We start from the raw sequence: 14,337 nt of genomic DNA, 5'->3' as shown, positions 1-14,337 counted from the left end.
CTGCTTTTTCCTTAATCAACAGGAATCTTTCGATGTTCCGACTTCCCTGTCTGTGTTGCAAAAATTCCTACATGTCCAGGTTCCTCCCTTGCCTCTTCAGAGCAGTTCCTCAGAGAGAACTGAGACTGTAAGTGTACATGAAAGCATTAGTCGCTAAGTCTGACTCTTTTGAGATCCTATGGACTGTAGCCCACCAGGCTCCTCTGTCCATAGAATTCTCTAAGCAAGAATACAGAGTGGGTTGCCATTCCCTTCTCCAGGGAATCTTCTCAACCCAGGGATCGAACCTGGGTCTCTGGCACTACAGGCGGATTCTTTACCATCTGAGCCATCAGGGAAGCTGTCCCTGGCTTAAGTCCTCAGCAAGTCCACTGAATAAAACATAATTCTAAAAAAAAAAAAAAAAATAGTTCTTGGACTTTCCCAGCGGTACAGTGGTTAGAACTCTGTGCTTCTACTGCAGGAGGCATGAGTTCCATCCTGATCAGGGAACTAAGATCCTTTGGGCCATACAATGCAGCCAAAAACTCAAAAATTAAAAATATTTTAAAAACATAATTCTCAGCTTTTTTTTTTCAGTCAATGCCATTATGTCTCTGAAGACTAAGTTTCAAACTTTTGTTAAAATACTTACTGTTAAAAACTGGAACCATAAGGAGAATCTACAAAAAGAAGACGTCAGAGATATTAGTTCAGGCAGCAGCCAGACAGCACATGCCAAGCACCTATTCTAGCTCCAAAATCAAATGCCAATCACAGAGTCCTGCTCTGAGAGATGATTACAACAACCTGAGAAGTAAATCTGAAGAAAACAGTCACTCCTTTCAAAACACATTGTTGTTAAATTCCAGGGAAGTGATTTAACTGGTAAACCAAATTTCAACCATTTGCCATTAATTATTTATTGGAATAACCAATAAATTAAATGGAATCACCAAATAACCATCTATTATTTTCTCAGTCTCCAATTCCACAGGCATTGTGAGCGTACAGAACAGGACAGAGAGGATAAAGGGAGAGTAAAGAAAAACAAGAGAAAGAAAAAGATAGAAGAGGGAGAGGAACATGAAAGTGTGACTTTCAGATTATATTTGGAATCTGGTTGTGACCAAATAAGAAATATGTTCTGGCCTCTGCTTCCAGCTACTAACACAGGCTCCTAGAACTCTCATTTCCCGAGTGGAGGGTGTGATGGGAGCATCTCTTTGTGTGTCAGTCCTTGTTCCTGACAGGAGAGCTTCAAAAAGCCCTGTGACCTCCAAGTGATGCCAGTGCCTCTGAACACTGAGGACATGCCTGGGCGCTTGGGTGTGCAGATGGCTTCACTGGAAAAGCCGAGACACATTGCTGAGACAGGCTGGACTTGGGGCCTACTTGGGACAAACATCTCCTGCAGTTGGGCTAAAGTATGAACAGGATAAAAAAGGCCACAATCCAACTGTCCTGAACATGAGCCCTGCAGACTGCACCTCCCAGGGGCAGATCACCCAATATGACCCACTCACCCGCCCCACCCTCGTCCCACTTAAGGGAGCCGGTCACTTGATCTCGCTCTCTTCTGGGCAGCAGGGGCCTCAATAAAGCCTCACCTGAATTTCTCATCTGGTCTCTGATCAATTTCTACTGACTTCGAGGAGCCCAAGAACCCAAGTTGGTAACAGAGCTGGACCTTTCATTCCCCCCGCACCAGTGACCACCCCTGACCATCAGAGAGTGAGGGGCTGGAGATGCAGTGAATCACCAATCCTAATCAATGGAGCCTGCCGAAGGGAACCACCACAGAAAAAAAGCCCTAAACAATGGCTTCAGAGAGCCTGTGGTAAAAATTATATACCAAATATACTTACGGTAAAAATTTAAATGAATGTCTTTTGTTCTCATTAGCTAAATGAGCAACCCCAAGTACCAGGATGAAGTGAAGAGTCTGAGAGATTTACTTGCCTGGAGTCTTGGATCTTTCTGCCCAGAGTTTTTGTAAGTTTCTAGCCTTGTCCATCACTTCATAAACTTCCTGGGCAAGGTCCTGTATCTCTTTTAAGAAGGCCAGGTTGTCGACCTTCTGGTGAGGAGCAGCTGCAGCTGGGAACCTAGGAGAACTTTAAATAAATGAAGTAAATACCCAGGTAGAACTCATCTATAGGTGAGTCTCCTCAGCAGTTTAAGGTTCTTGGTACCAAAAGGCCCAATTGTCCTCACTTGAGCCTGTGCCCATTTATACTTCCTCCAATGCCCCAACAGCCCACTCTCCTGGACCTTCATCCATAATGGACTCAAAAAAAAAAAAAAAAAAAACTTGTAGCAATAAATGCTGGAGAGGGTGTGGAGAAAAGGGAACCCTCTTACACTGTTGGTGGGAATGCAAACTAGTACAGCCACTATGGAGAACAGTGTGGAGATTCCTTAAAAAACTGGAAAGAGAACTGCCATACGACCCAGCAATCCCACTGCTGGGCATACACACTGAGGAAACCAGAACTGAAAGAGACACGTGTACCCCAATGTTCATCGCAGCACTGTTTATAATAGCCAGGACATGGAAGCAACCTAGATGTCCCTCAGCAGACAAATGGATAAGAAAGCTGTGGTACATATACACAATGGAGTATTACTCAGCCATTAAAAAGAATACATGTGAATCAGTTCTGATGAGGTAGATGAATCTGGAGCCAATTATACAGAGTGAAGTAAGCCAGAAAGAAAAACAGCAATACAGTATATTAATGCATATATGTGGAATTTAGAAAGATGGTAACGATAACCCTGTACGCAAGACAGCAAAAGAGACACAGATGTATAAGAACAGTCTTTTGGACTCTTTGGGAGAGGGAGAGGGTGGGATGATTTGGGACAATGGCTTTGAAACATGGATATTATCATATGTGAAACAGATCGCCAGTCCAGGTTCAATGCATGAGACAGGGTGCTCGGGGCTGGTGCACTGGGATGACCCTGAAGGATGGGATGGGGAGGGAGGTAGGAGGGGGGTTCAGGATGGGGAACACGTGTACACCCATGGTGATTCATGTCAATGTATGGCAAAACCAATACAATATTGTAAAGTAATTAGCTTCCAATTAAAATAAATAAATTTATATTAAAAATAAAAATACTGTCTTTAAAAAAATAAATAAAATAAAAATTTTTAAAAACTTGTCCAGGGACATGGTCCAGTGACTAAGAATCCTCCTGGAAATATAAGAGATGCAGGTTGGATCCCTGGGCGAGGAACTAAGAGCCCACATGCTGCGGGACAACTAAGCCCGTGCAGCTCAACTAGACAGTCCCTGCCCCACAATGAAGACCCGTGTGCCACAACTGAGACCAGACACAGCCACATCAATAGTTTTTAAAACCTTGGCCAATTTAAAATGAGAAAGTTATTGGCACAACACTGTAAATCAACTATACTTCAGTTTTAAAAATAACAATAAAAGGGACTTCCTGATGGTCCAGTGGTTAAGACTACATGCTTCCATTGCAGAGGGCACAGGTTTGATCCCTAGTCAGGAACTAAGATCCTGCATGTCTTGCAGCATGGCCAATAATAATAATAATAATAAATTTTTTTAAAATGAAAAACAATACAGTTAGAAAGCTGTCCTCGGTCTGTTTATTATCTGTGAGGCTCAGTCGTTTTATATGTTTATTAGTCATTTCATTCCTCTCATTGATTACACCGCATGCCTCAAGCAACATGCCGGGGGTCAACACAGCAGTGAGTGAGGCCCTGCAGGTGTAAGAGGCAGGAGGAGCCCCATGGTAAACGCCAAGTCCAACCAAGAGGTGGGTCAACCATCCCGAGGCTCCGTTGAGCTTGGGGTGAGCAGGAAGCTCTGGGCGGGCAGAGGGAGCCCAGCAGGGCAGCCCAGAGACAAGTCTGTGTGTCTCACCCCTGATTTTAGACCCACTTGGGCATTATGAAGATGGGGCGTCAGGCAGAGGGGCTCAGGGGGATGTCCAGGGAGCACTGGGGGGTGCCTCCCCAGGAGAGGTCAGCTGTGGGTAGAAGCAGAGCAGCCCCAGACAAAAAGGACACATGTCAGGCCAGGTCACAAGGACTAGCGATCAGGAGGGAAGAGGGCCGTCCCCACTGGGTGGTCAAGGCCACAGCCCCGTTTTCTGCTGGGATGTCCCCTGTCTTCTCATGTTTGAAACACAGCTTCCCTTTGTCATATTTATAAGAAATATCCTCTCCCGGTTTGTTTGTTTGTTTTTCCCTTTAATTTTATGTTGTTTGTTTAGTTGCTAAGTCGTGTCAGACTCTTCTGCGACTCCAAGGACTGTAGCCCGCCAGGCTCCTCTGTCCATGGGATTTCCCAGGCAAGAGTATTGGAGGGGGTTGCCATTTCCTTCTCCAATTTATTTCAGCCTTGAATAATTTTACCACTAGAAGATACTGAGGAATGTAAACTGTGCCAACAATAATGTCCATCAGAGCAATGATCTAAAAGGGTAAGATCTAGGCCCAATGTAAATGTCAAGTTCTAGGAGAAGCGTTAACATAACATCACATGCTTATGAAAAGATTTCCTTTCATCTTTAAAAATGGGGTTCCAGGAAGCAGACTTCCACAGAAATGGTCAGAACTGAGTGGGAGTCTGTGAAGTACAGACTTTGAGTCTGCCTCCCACCCTCGGCCAGGAGGCTGCCCAGGACTCTGCATTTTAACCCGCCCTCCTAGTGGTTCTAATAGGGACGATCCTGGCTGACTTCATGATGTGGGAAAATACACAGGCCCCGGATGGTCCCCCATGCTAAAACCAAGACTTAACCCCCAACCTAACTGCAGGTCGGTTTCCCCAGGAAAATAACCCTGTGGGATGTAATTTCAGTGTGAAATTCTCTGATCAACACCAAGGAGGTGGTCCTTTCCATCCCCAAAGAAAGACAGTTTGCCACATGGACCCTCTCTTTCCACACAGGAAGGTTGCCTAAGCTTGAAATGCTCTTTTTTGCTTGTGAGGTTTTTAAAGGCAAGACAAGGAGCCCTCTCTACTGACCAGATAGGGTGCTGCTCGATTCATGAATCATTGGATACAGCCAATTCAACCTTTAAAATCTACTTGTGAATTTTTGTTTTTAGCAACACTCTGTAGTTCTAATTTAAAAAATGATAAAACTGCTGTTTTTTCTTAACTTTATATTAATACTTGTCATATGTGGAGGAAAAATTATTTTTCATGACTGAGAAAGAGAAAACATTCTCATGACCTTTAAAATCAGCACAATCTACCCTCTACTGCACTCCATGGGGTTGCAGAGTCTGACACCACTGAGCAACTGAACTGAACCCTATCTACATCCATTCTCAAATTCAGTGGGAACTTACCTTAGTCAGTAAGAAACTGCTGATTTAAAATAAAACAAGGAATCATTTCACAAATTGCTGGAAGCTTGTTTAAGTAGGTGTCCAATTACTTTTAGCACATCAGAGGAAAAAATAAGTAAAATTGGGAGAAATTTTTCCTGATTAAAAGTTATAGATCCAATTAGATTTTTTAACTCCCAAACCTTTTATTATATAAATTCTCAAACACTGTGACTGGAGGAACGGTTGTCAACAGGTAAATCTACCTGCTGCATCAGCCCCCCTGGGACATCAGCCTTTAATTGTCACCACCTACAAGGAAGCAGAGACTTCCCAAGTTGCTTAGAGGTAAAGAACCCACGTGCCAGTGCAGGAGACACAAGAGACATGGGTTTGACCCCTCAGTCGGTAAGATCCCCTGGAGAAGGGAAGGACCACCCACACGAGTATTCTTGCCTGGGAAATACCACGGTCAGAGAGCCTGACAGGCTACAGTCCATGGGGTCACAAAGAGTCAGACATGACAGAAGCAACTTAGCACACACGGGGAAATCCCAGGGCTGAAACAGGCATTGTGCGGAGACCAATTTCCTCCTTCCCAAGTCCAACTCTTTCTTTGGTCTTTTTATCAGGTGACATTGGACCCTGCCAGGTATCGGAGGAGCCGTGAATGGAAGAGCGGACAAAGGAGATCTGATTCAGGAAGACAAGAAAAGGCCACCTTGCAGGTGGCCCTCAGACCAGTAGGAAACCACCCTCTCAAAGGGCCCCGAGCCAAACGCTACGTCCAGCAACCCCCGTGGGATTTCAGTGAAGGACCTGAGGATGTCAGAGGTGGGAGGAATCACTCAGGCCCCTCCCTCAGTTTGCAGACAAGGAAACTGAAGCCCTCTGAGGGTCCCCAAAGCCAAAATGTTTCTCAAGCAATGTCTCCCTTAGAAAGTCATCATTCAAATAATGGGATCATAACCCTAATAGGTTATGATTTAAATAATAAAACCCTTTATTTGGGGGGCTCCAAAATCAGTGCAGATGGTGACTGCAGCCATGAAATTAAGATGCTTACTCCTTGGAAGAAAAGCTACAACCAACCTAGACAGCATATTAAAAAGCAGAGACATTACTTTGCCCACAAAGGTCTGTCTAGTCAATGCTATGGTTTTTCCAGTAGTCATGTATGGATGTGAGCTGGACTATAAAGAAAGCTGAGCACCAAAGAATTGATGCTTTTGAACTGTGGTATTGGAGAAGACTCTTGAAAGTCCCTTGGACTGAAAGGAGATCCAGTCCATCCTAAAGGAAATCAGTCCTGAATATTCACTGGAAGGACTGATGCTGAGGCTGAAACTCCAATCCTTTGGCCACCTGATGTAAGAACTGACTCATTGGAAAAGACCCTGATGCTGGGAAAGATTGAAGGCAGGAGGAGAGGGGGATGACAGAGGATGAGACGGTTGAAAGGCATCACCAACTCAATGGACATGAGTTTGAGCAGGCTCCAGGAGTTGGTGATGGACAGGGAAGCCTTGCATGCTGCTGTCCATGGGGTCACAAAGAGTCAGACATGACTGAGCAACTGAACTGACCTGAACCCTAATAAGGTTGTTGGAGGGTCAGCAGAGGGAATCTATGTAAAATCTTAGCACAGAGTCCAGCTCCCAGCTCTCTTTAAAGGGCAGTAATAGGGACTTACCAGGTGGTCCAGTGGTTACTAATCCACCTGCCAGTGCAGGGGACACAGGTTCAGTCCCTGGTCTAGGAGGATCCCACATACCACAGAGCAACTAAACCCGTGTACCACAACTACTGAAGCCCACACCCTAGAGCCCACAACAAGAGAAGCCACTGCAATGAGACGCTCACACACTGCGATGAAGAGCAGCCTCCGTAATCAGAGAAAGCCTGTGTGCAGCAATGGAGACCCAGTGCAACCCAAATAAATAAGTAATTTTTACATATAAAGTAGGACTGTGAAACAATTTTAAAATTAAAAATAAAGGGCAGAAATAATACAGCTGATGCTGGGACAGACACATTTTCAGCCCAAGAGCTGCAGGAAAAAGCAAGCAAGATAAACAGGACAGTTGCTTCTATTACGTGTGTGTGTGTGTGCTAAATTGCTTCACTCTTTGTGACCCCATGGACTGTAGCCCACCAGGCTCCTCTGTCCACGGGACTCTCCAGGCAAGAATACTGGAGTGGATTGCTGTGCCCTTCTCCAGGGGATCTCCCCAACCCAGGGATCGCACTAGCCTCTCTTACATCTCCTTCCTGCACTGGCAGACGGATTCTTAACCACTAGCACTGCCTGGGAAGCACTGTTTCTATTATAAATTCTGCTAATGTCTGTTACTGGGATCTTCCCCAGTGACTCAGTGGAAGAATCTACCTGCAATGCAGGAGACACAGGAGATGTGGGTTCAATCCCTGGGTCAGGAGGATTCCCTGGAGCAGGAAATGGCAACCCAGTGCAGTTCTTGCCTGGAAAATTCCACGGATGGAGGAACATGATGGGGTATATCCAGCCCATATGGGTCACGTAGAGTCAGACACGACTGAGCACACGTGTAAATTTTTCTCATTCATTTACTGCCAAGGCACAGTCTAACAGAATTAGGATTGTTTCTTAAGACAGCCAGATCCCAATACAAAAAAGTAATTCTCTTAGGAACTGTCTTGTCTTGAATGCCCTTCAGCTGCCTTGTGGCCGCTAAGGCCAGCCAGACGCCTCCCTTCACTGCCCACCAGTAACCTAGGACAAGTGCTGACAAGCAGAGTCTCAAGGATGTAAAGGCTTTTGAAACCTGTAATCGATCTGGAGTTTAAAAGAGAGGGAAAGTTAGAGAAATTCCCAACTGAGGAAGGAAGAAATAAAGTAAAAAGTCTTTGGCACTTTCTTTAGATCTATTTTTTTTTTTTTTAATCCATGTCCACCCTGGAATTATTTGCTTTTCCTGGAGAATACAGCTCTGAAGCTACATGCGACTTGAAGACTTTTTTCCTGTTAAAAAGATCACCTCCAAAGTTATTGCCTTATTGTCCTTCTTGGACCCAAACAAGCTTTGTGTCTTACCTACAGAATTAATATTCGTGTTTTTAAAGGTTGACATAACTAGTTTCTCAACTGTTCCTTGAACCAACTTTGTCTTCCTACTGATCATGTAATTAATGAAGTAACACTCAGTGATATATCTGTTATACAAAAGACATTTTTAATTTTTTGAAAATTTACCTCTGACAGAATCTATACTCATTCCCCTACATTGGATGTGTAGAATCTTAACCACTGGACTGCTAAGGAAGTCCCCCCATTCCTATGTTGATATTGCCCAATAGTTACATAAGATCTCACTATTTGAGGAACAACTCCCTTTACGTCTATAATTATTTCAAAATGAAAGTTAAAGAAAAATAAAGTCAAATAATACATGATAAACTCAGGAAAGAATATTTACAACTCATACAACAGATGAAGGATTTAACTCCTTAATATGTAAAGAGTCTCTAGGAATCAGGAAGAAAAATAATAAATGAGAAGAATTGACAAAGGCCATGAAAATAAGTATAAATTGTACAAAGATATAAAAACAGGTTCAACATCCTCCATAATAGGGAAAACCCAATCAAACATGCACCAAGATATCATTTCTCATCAAGAAATTAATAAAAAATCAGGTTGGCAGAAATCTAAAATTTCAACCAGACCCTCTATTGGCCTTACTAAAGAAAGAGATAGCCTCATATTTCAAAAGGTAGAGTGCAGTATATTATAATCCCTATATAGGATCGTTTGCAAAAGGCCATTAAAATAAAAAATGCATTTTTCTCTTGACTTGAAATTCTGCTTCTAGTAATCACTCCTATAGATACATCTACATTAGTATGAAAATGCATAAGCCACTAGAAAAATATAACAAAAAGGTACAGTTCATAAGTCAATAATAGAGAAACATTAAAGGATACGAAATATTCAATTTTCATAAACAAAAGCAACAAAGAGAAAAATAGGAATACAGAAAGATGGCAAAAGAAGGAAACAAAAGTAAATCCAATATAATAAAAACAAGTGGTCTAAACACTAAAAGGCAAAGACTGTCAGACTGAATAATAAGAAAGAACCAACTCTACGCCATTACATTTTAAAAATAAAATTTAAAGATGGCCAGAAAGTAAAAGAGGTGAAAAAAAGATATATCATGTAACACTAATCAAAAGAAAGCTACAGGGCTTATGTAAATACCAACAAAATAGACTTCAAAACAAGAAATACAACCAGGGATAAAGAGATTATATTAACATATCATATATTATGTATTATAGTATTTTACATAATGGATATAGTATAATGCATATAACATATTGTGTGATATATTGCATGTACAATGTCTTGTATGCATGTCTAATAACTGAGATAACTGGATTAAGTTATACAATGATAAATGAATCAACACAGAAAAGATTGACTCTAACATGCATGCACTTACACCAGAGCTTCAAAGTAAATGAAGCAAAAATCAGTAGAACTGAAAAAACAGAAAAAGCCACAATTACAAAGATTAGAAATCCTTTCTTGATTATTTATAGAACAAACAAAAAATCAGTAAAGATATTGAAGATTTAATGCCACCCAACAGTACTTTGGCCACCTCATGCAAACAGTTGACTCATTGGAAAAGACTCTGATGCTGGGAGGGATCGGGGGCAGGAGGAGAAGGGGACGACAGAGGATGAGATGGCTGGATGGCATCACCGACTCGATGAACGTGAGTTTGAGTGAACTCCGGGAGTTGGTGATGGACAGGGAGGCCTGGCGTGCTGCAATTCATGGGGTCACAAAGAGTCGGACACGACTGAGTGACTGAACTGAACTGAACTGACCTGAAGCCAAGAGTAGGGAAAATGAGGAGACAAGGAGGGGTGAGCTTTGATGGATACAGGTTTGTTTGTTTGTTTGTTTTGAGTGATTCAACATTTTCTATAGTTGATTGTGGTGATAGTTGCACAATTCTGTAAATACACTAAAAACTATTGAATTTTATGCTTTAAATGTGTCATTTTATGGTATATGAATTAAATCTCTATAAGGCTATTTTTTAATGTAATCCTCATCAAAATCCCAGCAGACTTTCATGTATAAATAAATAAGCTGATTTTTAAATATATATGGAAATTCACAGATGTGCTAAAATAATTTTGAAAAAAAAGGTTGAAGGACACATATAGTACCTGATTTCAAGACATTTTCTCTAAAGCTATAGAGTATTGGCCTAAGGATAGTCGTAAAGACCATTGAAATAAAAGAGAACAAAAGCAGATCTACATGATATTATTAGATCAACTGGTTTTCAACAAAGGTGCCAACTATATTTAATGGGCATATGTTAGTATTTTCAACAAATGGTATTAGAACTACTAAACAACCAAATGTAAGATAAACCGCAACACTTACATCATATACAAAAGCTAACTCAAAAATGCATCATACACCCAAACAAAAGTTAAAACTATTAAACTTTTAACAGAAACTGCAGTAGGTAATTGTAATGATCTTCAGTTACACAAATATTTCATTGTTAGAGAAAAATACAAAAGAGACAAACAAGACATACAGAGGTCCAAAAAGCACTTGAAAAGATGCTCAGCATCACTATTAGAGAAAGGCAAATAAAAACTACAATGAGATAGCATCTTACAGTGGTCAGAATGGCCACCATCAAAAAATCTATAAAAAACAATAAACCCTGGCAAGGGTATAGAGGAAAGGGAACCCTCCCACACTGTTGGTGGGAATATAAACAGGTGCAGCCACTGTGGGAAATAGGATGGTGGTTCCTTGAAAAACTAAAAACAGCTATCATATGACAGCAGCCCCACTCCTGGGCATGTATACCCAGAGAAAACCATAATTCAAAAAGATCCATGCACCCAATGTTCACAGCAGCACCATTTACAATAGCCAAGACACGGAAGCAGCCCAGCGTCCATCGACCAATGAGTGGACACAGGTGAACAGAGAAAGAAGACGTGGTGCATATATACGGAGGAATAACACTCAGACATAAAAGTGAGTGGAATAATGAATGCCATTTACAGCAATTTGGGCGGACCTAGAAATTGTGATACTGAATGAAGTAAGTCAGACAGAGACAAATATTACATAGTGTCACTTATATGTGGAGTTTAAAAAAGGATACAAGTGAACTTATTTATAAAACAGGTAGACCCATAGACATAGAAAATGAACGTAGAGTTACCAAAGGGGAGGGGAAGAGAGGGATAAATCAGGAGTTTGGGATTAAAATATACACATTACTGCATATAAAGTAGGTAATCAACAAGAACCTACTATAGTTCCTACACTAGAACTATACTCAGTATCTTATAATAACTTATAATTGAAGAGAACATTTAAAAAGGGATACAGACATTTATATATATATCACTTTACTGTATAGTTGAAACTAACACACCATTGTAAATCAACTATACCTAAATTTTTTTAATTTTTTAAAGCATAAACCAAAACAGAAAAAAACTGATAAACTGAATTTCATCAAAATGAAAAAAACTCTGCTCTTCAAAAAAGGTCACAGACTGGAAGAAATATTCACAACACATTTTTCTGATAAAAGATTTACAAACAAAGTAAGTAAAGAGTTCTAAAAATGCAGTAAAACCAAAAATTACACAATAAATTGTTAAAAGATTTGAACAGGGAACTTCCCTGGCGATCCAGTGGCTGAAGAATCCACACTCCACTGCAGGGTTTGATCAGTGGTGGAGGAACTAGGATCCCACATGCCATGCAGTGCACTTCCCCACAACCACCAAAAAAGGATTTGAACAAACCATTTATACACAGAACGTCAAACAGCCAATAAAGATATGAAAAGATGCTCAACATCATCCATGATTAAGGAAATGCAAACTAAAAGTATAATCAGATCATACTCAATAAAAAATATGCATGGCTTTTAAGCAAAAATATTATGAAGCTATAAATTAAATGATGTGTCATTTAACCATGGGACTTGATGCAATTCCAATCAAAATGCCAATAGGGTTTTTTCATTGACCTTGACAATGAATTTATAAATTTAAATGGAAGAGCAGAGACTTCCCTCAAGGAGCAGAGCAAAATATGTCAGACATCAGATGTCAGACATTATCATAAAAAAGACACTGAGGAATAGTTCAGGGATGGCCTGCTGGACAGAACAGACATTGGAAAAAGGGCACACAAGAGGCTTGACACGTAGACCCTCAGGACTGCAGATCAGGGCAAGATGGGCGATTTCCTTAAAGAGTGCTACAGCAATCACAAATCCAAATGGAAAAAATCTAAAATGGATCACTATGACATCATTCAAAGACATAAAGCCCAGACGGATGAGAGATTTACACGTGAAAGGAAACCCGTACTTTTGGAAGATAATGAAGATAATGTAGGAAATTATCTTTATGGTGGTTTAGTTGCTAAGTCGTGTCCGACTATTGCAACCCTGTGGACTGTAGCCCACCAGGCTCCTTTGTCCATGGGATTTCCCAGGCAAGAATACTGCAGTGGGTTGCCATTTTCTTCTCCAAGGAAGTTATCTTTATTAACTAAAGAGATAAACATGTTCTAAATATAATCCAAGTTTTATGGAGAGAGGAACACATCTGATTCCCCAAGTTCTTGAACACCAAAGAGAGGAAGCTCAGCTGGGCCTGGAGGGGGCTCCTGGGGGGAGACCCACCCACACGCAGCCAGAGGATAGACCAGGACCTCTGGGTGACCGCAGGTCAGAGAGGGGGGCTCCGTGCCCAGGGGAACATCCCTCACACGCGCTGAGCCAGCGCTTCACTGAAACACGGGAAATTCAGGGCCTGAAAACACACCCAGGACCCCGCAAAATTGTCTTTCATTGTGGCTTGTTAGAGCCAACACTACAGAGACAGAGGAATGGCGTAAGGACAGGGACTAAGCTGGGATTACGGCTGGGAAAGCCCGAGAAAGAGAGAAGAGAAAGTTCATCGCACAGGGGGCAGACCCTCCAACTGGGCAGAAAAGGAAGCGCCTTTGCTCAACGGAAGCATCTGTGTCACCGTGGAGTGGTGCGGGCAGTTCCCCGTCTGTGATCACCCTAACTGTGACCCCTCTTTTCCGAGGCCAGGAGGGGAGGGAGGTGTGCGAGAGCCTGGATCAGGAACCTGCAGGCTCTCTGCTCTGGTGCAACAGGTGTAGCCAGAGAATCCACGCTGCTCGGAGGCCACAAGGTTTCTCCCCATGGGGAACCTGGACCACGGGGAGCAGCCTGCCTCCAAAGGCTGGAGGGTGGGGACAGAGTGAGAGAAAGGAGGCCCCCAGGAGAAGGACAGAGTATGGGAAAGGGCCACCTTACTCCTTCCTTGAACTTGAGTCCTCCCTGCTGTCAGAGGAGTCGCTGATGAGACAAGCATCAAATTCTTAGCTGCTTTGGTTGGAAAAAGATGATTCAACTCATGGCAAAGGGGCTGGACCCTGTGATCAGGAAAACTATACACTAGAGAGGCTAAAGCTTGGAAGGCACTATAAAGAGCATCCCAAGAGGGAAAAGCCAACGGAGGAAAAGCCAAGAGGGAGGCGGCCGCAGTCAGGGAGTAAGTGAGATGTACAGCAGGAGGCCTTCCTGGAGTGAGGTGGAGTCAGCGAGATGGCTCTGGGGGATCTGGGATCGAGGAAGAAGAAAAATTAAAATATTGAAGATAAGAAAGTGAGAAGAGTAGGGAATAGTCAGGAACAGTTGGATGGAAACCCTTCAAGGGGCTGGGATGAGAATGAAGGACGGCCTGGCCTGGCGAGCAGCTCCTGCGGGTCCTGACAGTGAAAGGGCGCAGGGGGCAAGTTCAGACAGTGCGTTCGCTCCGTGAAGCACTTTCCATTGCTTTTCTGCCATCAGCTTGACTGTAAACAATGAAGAGCGATTCCTTGTGTTGCCACACACCCACTTAATCTGTGGAGTCATGATCCATGGTTCACGATTCCAACTCTGAAATCACCTTTTAAG

At 42.4% G+C, this 14,337-nt stretch overlaps 1 protein-coding gene across 1 annotated transcript in view; it reads right to left on the bottom strand.

The window, feature by feature from the left end:
• Positions 1 to 1,933: 1,933 nt before the first annotated feature.
• The window catches only part of LOC138987575 (ATP-binding cassette sub-family A member 13-like), a 37,945-nt gene continuing 25,541 nt past the window's right edge, over positions 1,934 to 14,337 (bottom strand). Inside the window, exon 4 of the mRNA XM_070368865.1 lies at positions 1,934 to 2,096. Coding sequence (XP_070224966.1) covers positions 1,934 to 2,096 — 163 coding nt within the window. The remainder of the gene's footprint in view (positions 2,097 to 14,337) is intronic.

Source organism: Bos mutus, chromosome 4 (assembly GCF_027580195.1).
Source record: "Bos mutus isolate GX-2022 chromosome 4, NWIPB_WYAK_1.1, whole genome shotgun sequence".
NCBI lineage: Eukaryota > Metazoa > Chordata > Mammalia > Artiodactyla > Bovidae > Bos > Bos mutus.
Note: the sequence above shows the minus strand (reverse complement) of the source record. Positions and strands in the feature narration are given on the sequence as shown.